Source organism: Epinephelus moara, chromosome 21, assembly GCF_006386435.1.
Source record: "Epinephelus moara isolate mb chromosome 21, YSFRI_EMoa_1.0, whole genome shotgun sequence".
Lineage (NCBI taxonomy): Eukaryota > Metazoa > Chordata > Actinopteri > Perciformes > Serranidae > Epinephelus > Epinephelus moara.
This window is the reverse complement of record NC_065526.1, coordinates 26,194,523-26,201,858: the sequence shown is the minus strand read 5'-3', so window position 1 is coordinate 26,201,858 and position 7,336 is coordinate 26,194,523. Positions and strand designations below refer to the sequence as shown.

Genomic DNA, 7,336 nt, shown 5'->3' with positions numbered 1-7,336 from the left:
CAGCTGTGTCATGAATGCATCCGGCTCACACACGACTCAGTACAACAAACTTTATTTGCACACTTGGCTGTGTACATGTATAAAATACATCAAGACACATAACCAATGTTTTCATCCCTCATTCAAGTTTAAAAAAAGAAAAAAGAAAAAAGGAACAGAGCGTTGTCACTTCACGAGCAGCAAAACAAATCCAGAACAGGAAGAAACAATTATGTAAGATATAGCTAAATAAGTATACATAAATTGGCAGGTTTAAATGAATAATTAAGATTATGTTAAAGACTGTGGATAGTAGAAATCAGAAGTACAGAGTTGTAGTGCAGGGTAAATAGTATCACAGATATAACTAATGCACTGTAGAGGATCTTTGGAAGCACGTCACAGGAGGTGTTAAAATATTTATCTCGACTAGTATTAAGTATGGTCATTGCTGTTGGGTGAAAACACCCAATTAAATTTAAAATTAATTATAAAGTTGTGAACAAGGTGTTTGAGAAACTTCTTAAAACTAAGAAATTTTCATGGTTGTCTGGTGACAAACAAGGCAGTTACTTAGGACTTGGCATAATTCAGTAGTTTCCGTCCAACAACAGTGTATGTCAGTGGGAAATAATAGTTAACTTGGCTATTCTTGAGTTGGTTATATCCTCTACAGACAGTAAGTACAGTACATGGCATTTAATTAACAGTAGATTACAAATATACATGTTTTAAATCAGAGACAGCGACGGGAAAACGAATCGCGGTGCTGGAAAAACCATACGGGACAGAAACAAATACTCAAGCACCGATTTTAATGGTTGGCTTGGTTCAGTGAGGTGGACCCCACCATCTGGTGTATAATTAGTGAAGGTTTGGGAGTATAACAGGGCGCTCTGAAGCACAGGCTCAGGTGGAGGAAGTGTAGCCCTTACAGCCTGATACCCGTCGCTGCCTCCTCACAGCTCGTCTCCAGTGTGACGCTGCTTAAAGGCGTCACCCGTCAGCTTCTCCTGAGCCTCCTTCATACCGGATATAACTGAGGCAGAAAATACACGCAGTGATTATCAACCTCATGATTAATCTCAAATGTGAGTTTTCTTTAATCCCAGCTATCATATTGGAAAACAAAGCAGCTATATAATAGCTAACAGCTAATAGGAATTGGACTAGACAAGAAGTTTGTTTCCTCTTAATACTTTTCAGACATGAACAGGGTTTTTTTTAAATGTTCAAAATAAAGTATATTCCATTCAATATATTCAATTCAGTACTGCAGTGTGACAGCATATTTTCCACAGGTAAATGATAATAATCTGGATCGTTACCTTGTTCTGCGTTGCTGTAGAAGTACTTGTAGTTTGGATTCCCATTCTTGTTGGTGATTTCAGGATGGACTTTACCGCTGGGATCTGTGAGGAGTCAATTAAAAGATTTGGTCCAGTTATAATTCAAACAATATAAGGCTGAAACAAGCTGTTCTTTTCTTTATGAATTAATCAGACAGTTACTTGTTTGATTGGTTAATTATTGGTTATTATTTGGTCATCAAAATGTCAGAAAATAGTTTAAAATGCTCCCTAATGGCTCCCCAAAGCCTGATCGGACATCTTGAAATTGCTCTTTTTCTCCAATCAAAAGTCCACAATCCAAATATAATTAATTTCTTATTATATAAGAAAGAACAACACCCAATATTAGCAACTGACAACAAAGAACCAGTAAATTTTGGGCACTTATTCTCGGAAAATTAATCTGCAGCAACTGTATGATTAAGTCATTTTTTGCCTGTTAACTAACAGCTTAATCAACTTATCGTTTCATCTTTGAAGCAATATATTCAGTTGTTCTGTAACTAACATGAAAGAATTTTAAAATGTATCAGACCAATTTTAACATTGGCATAACATATTCAACACCACATACACAGGATATTTTAAGCCACTCAGTACAGTCAAAGGTTGCCTGCTTCTACCTGCCTGTCAGACACCAACAAAAGATTTGAGATGTGTCTGATTCATTAATTTATTTCTGTGTGGTCTAATATGCACTGCTGTTAATTACCAGTTCTTGTTAAAGGGTAACTTCAGTATTTTTCAACCTGGACCCCATTATCCCATGTTATTTTGTCTGAGTGCCAAATGGGAACAGCAATTTTTGAAAGTGGTCCAGCATTGGGTGAGTGGGCTGCAGAGACAGCCATGAAACAGGCTGCAATGTAACCACTCAGGGCATGGTCGCACCATCAATTTACATCCACTAACAGTGCTCTTTTTATTATGGAGTAAGATCCCAATCTGTTTAACCAGAAACAGCCCCAAAATTGCTATCGCCAATTCCACCAGAGTTCAGGGAGATTTTTGGTTAAACAAAGGGAATCTTACTCTTCAACAAAAAGGTCAGTCTCTGTAGGGATCCTTTCCATACGTTTTCAAACACTTAAAATAATAATTCGAACATGTCGGTGCTAAAAATGGGCACTTGTAGTGGATGTAAACTGATGGTGCGAACATCCCACAAATGGTTATACTGCAGCCTTTTTTGGCAGCCCTCTCACTCAATACTGGACCAACTTCAAAAATTGTTGTTCCTGTTAGTCATTTAGACACAAAACATGGGGAAAAAGCATCTATGTTGAAAAATACTAAACCTTCCCTTAAAGCAGTTTGCTTTCATGTACAACATCTCTGGCTTTTCAGTGTCTGAGAACATGCTACTCAAACTTTATCAGGCAGGAACTGTGCTATCAGTCTCTCCAAAGGAATCCCACTAAGTGTTTGCATTAAGAGTGACTCAACCCCCTCCGTACCAAGGAAAAGAATTCGAGGAATGTATCCACCATCAGGGCTGAAGGCGTCATCCTTTGGCTCCTCTTCATCCTGTGCAAATAAGAGATAACAGATTATTTATAAGCCTTGAAACAAACCTGAATCATCTAATAATAAAGGTTAATGTTGGCTAACAGTGCTATCATAAGACAGAAGTTAACTGAACCCCGGTTAAATCAAATTAACCACTCGAAACGTCCTTACCTCCAGGTTGATCATGACAAAGTTGTGTGCAAGCTCAGAGATTTCCTTGGACTCAGCAAATTTGGGCTTCAGTGCTGATGGAGAAGCAAGAAAATACAATTTAATTGTTATCTTTTTTTGCCATGAAAACAAAAGCCAGCTTTGATAATAATTTCCTGTCTGAATTGTTTGCCCACATTACAGATGGTGGTTTGACTGAGCGTGTAGGACGGGCTTACTAATATTTATTCATCTGCATACAGTATGATACCATTTGTTTACGGTCTAAACAAAGGAACACCTCATATGTCATATGTGAAAGTGGATGTAAACAGTCAACTAAATATGAGACTTTAATATTCGTTTTCCCAGTAGCATATTGTATTGTTTTATTATTTAAAGTCACTCAGCATGCTCTTATTGGTTTAAATTTGTTTATCTCAAATCAAACGACACCCCATGTTGTATTTTTGTGTTCTATAATTACACTGTAAAAACTAAATACTAATAAATATATATAAAATAAATAAGTGACTCAGCAAAAGTCACATACTATGATTTAACTTATAATTATGCTTTTAAACATTTAACTGAACTTGATTCATGCAAAATCTACATTCCCTTCTGGCGCAGCTGTAAGTCAGAGATAACATGCCTTTACATGGTGTTGGAAAAATCAGCTCCTAACTGGAAGACTTAATGTAAACGCCCCCTCAAATCAGAGCAACAACTCGGAAAGTGGGTGAAATTTTTGGTACCCAAGTTGCCATCATATATGCTAAAACATGGCAGATGAAAGTAAATGTTCAGTTGATGGTAACAAACTTTCTATTAATTCACATATTTCATGTCAATATTTTGCTCACATGGAATTTGTAATGTGATATTAGGCTATAACTGACCATCTGTCCATGCAGAGTGACCTAGATTAGTCAGGTAAAGCAATATTTTAATAGTTTTAAGGAGACATACTGGTGCAGCAACAAAACCACCTTGTGATATAAAACTGCAAACTGTAATCAACGTGTTGTTTAAATGCTCTGGACAAAAATACAACACATCTTTGAAGCGTCCATGTTGTTTCCACATGACTGCGTAACATTCATGAACACACCAAAGTCAATGCACACATCCCAAATCGGGAAATGGGACCATCCCAGGAGCACTTGAATGCAGCATAACATACAGTAGATTGATGGATATATTGCCCCTGATTGGTCACACAGTCCAGGCAACTCCTTGACTTATTTTTCAGGTCAACTCAAAACATTTTGACATGTCACAGTAGGAAAAGCATGTGTATAAATAATGGCCTTAATGATGATAATTTAGTCCCATCCAGCTGCTTCAGTTTCAGGGTTCTGGTATTGTACATGCTGTCTCACTGTCATGACTTACTGGGACACTTGAACAGAGCAGAGATGTCATTAGTGTTATTAGCTGCACCTGTGCTTTTCCTACTATGACAAGTCAAGATCTGTGCTTTGAACATTACCATGGTTATTACTGTCTCTTCCTTGAAGGTGTAATTAAGTGTAGGAGTGTAAATTGCTGCTCAAAGGAAGTGTTTTTAGCAACCAAATGTCTTTGAAGGGATTTATAGACACTGAATGGAGGAATTATTTGTTTAGTCACAACAAAACACAGCTGGCCCTTTACAGTCAGGAAACACTGGACATGTCAGGCTGCATTTATGTGTTTAAATAATATCTTTCTGTTATCAGACATACTGGAAGGTGTCCTACATGTGACTGTTACACATCAGTCAGACATGACGGGGCAGTTCCTAACCTGAGGTTCTTATACTGAAAGGGAGAGAACATTGTTTTACCTTTGCAGGCTCCACACCAGCTCTTGTGGATGATGAGCATGATTGGCAGCCCGCTGTCGATGCAAACACATGGAAACACTTGTCAAGACCAAAACTGTGCACTGAAAACTTCTAAGTCTGACTTCAGTTTGTAACACTTGCAGCTGTAGTAAATAAAAAAACACTCATCTTTGAATAAAACATTGAGTAAAAGCAACTGATATCAGTCTGCCCCAGTTATTAGAGTAAATGCAAACATGCGGGGGATTTCTTTGAAAGCCGCTGGAAGCCTCAGGGCCAGTGGTTGTGCAAAATACAGCTCAGCAGGGTTTCAGGGAGTGTTTGTAATATTTGAGCTCTCTGTGAACTCACCTAGCCTCTGCCTCTTTCTTGCCATCATCCAGCGTCCTCCAGTGGATGTTATCTCCAAAGCCTGCAGGCAGAAATGAATTAATGAGCACACCAGCACTGTGGAACTGGTATTATATTTCTCCAACAGGGTGGGTCTGCCCTAAATACAGGTTCAACAGAAAGAAGTGTGATGAAACAAATGAATGGTGGTAATTTAATATCAAGCTGTGGGGAAATAAGGACTCTACCTGCTCTGTTACCTGTAACTACCTACAGTGAGCAGCTCGCAGGTTTGTATGGTGGCAGCGGGGACACGTCATCAATACAGCAATAGATTATATTGTGATGCCTCCTCTTGTTATACTGAGACAAAGGTGTAACCACATGCTGTACAGCTGCCTGTTTTACATAGGCAACATTTCCTGGTGTTACTGTTGTACCTTTTATAGTATGTGAGAGTAGTATTTCTGTATATAAATACACACATTCATGAGTAGCATATGTATAAGCTATTGTGTTTGGAATAATTATGTTTCTTTCACAGTTGGAACCTAAAATGTTGGTAAAGGATGCAAGCTCTTTATGCAGGTGTCCAGTGTACAAGACCAGTTAAACGACATTAATTGGAGTAATTACAACAAGAAAGACTGACACAAAAGGCAAGAACACGATGTTTGGGACTTGTATCCAAAAGTTAAATGTCATCTTGACATTGTCAGTATGTGTGTTGTTGTTAAAGTTTTATCTTGCATGTCTATAAGAAATAATTGGGTGAATATGAAAACAACTCTGAGGTTATCATTCTAAGTTTTCTTCTTCCAGCTACAAGAATGTTACACATCCCAGATCATCTTGCACAATTTCTTATGATCTGTTTGCTTTTAGACAACACACAATGACATTGGTATTAAATATAATTACTGTATGATTTCTGTTTCTACCTCAGGAAACCTCTCACTACAGTGCTGTAAAATCGATGTGTACACCCCTTGAGAACATTGTGCAAAAAACTATTTAAAAATTAAGGTATCCTGATATCAGTAATAAGAAAAGTTTAGTTTAAATTCAAGTTAATGAAAAGTCTTTTGTTCACCAGGGCTTAATGTCTGTGAGAAATATTTGATTTTAACTTTTTTTTTGTCCTACGAAGATCTCATTCAGATTTTAACTCATTTTACCAATCAGAGTTCTGTGCTATTCAGCCCCACACAAAGCTGGATCTCAAAATGTCTTAGTTTTATCATATTCCCTCTTTGCATTGTGATACACCCCTCAATATAGCTTGTACAATTGTTTACCATTCATATTTCAATGCTTGTAATATGTAACACATTAACACTGATGCACTATTCTGTACAGTTCTTTCATTGCTTATAAATGATGACAACTTTTGCACCTTAATTCATGTTTTCTTCATATTTCATTTTAAATTTCAAGGGTTTCATTTGCAAAAACATATCTCTTAATTATATTTTGTGCATGCAAAGAGATATTAACTGAACTGTTGTTGGGCTGTTTTAATGGGATACCTCAATTTCTTCATTTTAATTTCATACATTCTGGTTTATTTATTTAATTGCTGTGCACTCAGGGGAATACCAGTCAAACTGGTATTCGATTTAAGAATGGGGTGTGACTGTTTTTGCAAATGATATTCATTTTATAAGGAATACTAAACATGTTTGGCATATAAAAATGTCCAGGAAAAATAAAGTTTGGTCTCATTTCAATGCAATAGCCGCCAATATTAAACATTAGCATTAGAGGAAATAATGATGTTGGCAATAAAACAAGTTGGCTAACCTGAAAAAGAGGAAATTAAGAGTGTGTGTGTGACAAAGCACCAAGTCGTTAAAGTACCTGTCCAGGACACAGACTTTGAGATCCAGGATGCTGATGCAGCTAGCTCACCTCTGGCTGTGGTAGCGTAACACTATCAATGACCAGCTCACACTGGCTTCAGTTTCTATATTTAATTTAAAAAACACAAACTCACCTTTTCCGCTGGCTGCTTCGACAACCTCTTGAAAGCACGTCAAAGACAACAAAACCTGCAGGGACGAGAATAAAACAATGTTCGCTAAAGACGTGTGCATTTCGACTGGCCTTTTCTTTTCCCCTCACAACTGACGATTAGAAGCTAATGGCAGTGACTGTTCATGAACCAGAGACCCGGATGTTCAAC

The 7,336-nt window shown here is 37.4% G+C and overlaps 1 protein-coding gene across 1 annotated transcript; it reads right to left on the bottom strand.

Moving 5' to 3' along the window:
• Nucleotides 1-36: 36 nt before the first annotated feature.
• On the bottom strand, nt 37-7,328 carry txndc12 (thioredoxin domain containing 12 (endoplasmic reticulum)). The gene is made up of 7 exons (XM_050075044.1): nt 7,148-7,328; nt 5,173-5,233; nt 4,822-4,874; nt 3,012-3,085; nt 2,789-2,858; nt 1,308-1,391; nt 37-1,018 (listed from the first exon to the last, which is right to left on the bottom strand). Exons 1-7 carry the CDS (start codon nt 7,245-7,247, stop codon nt 939-941), a joined length of 522 nt encoding a protein of 173 aa, XP_049931001.1. The 5' UTR covers nt 7,248-7,328; the 3' UTR covers nt 37-938.
• Nucleotides 7,329-7,336: the final 8 nt, after the last annotated feature.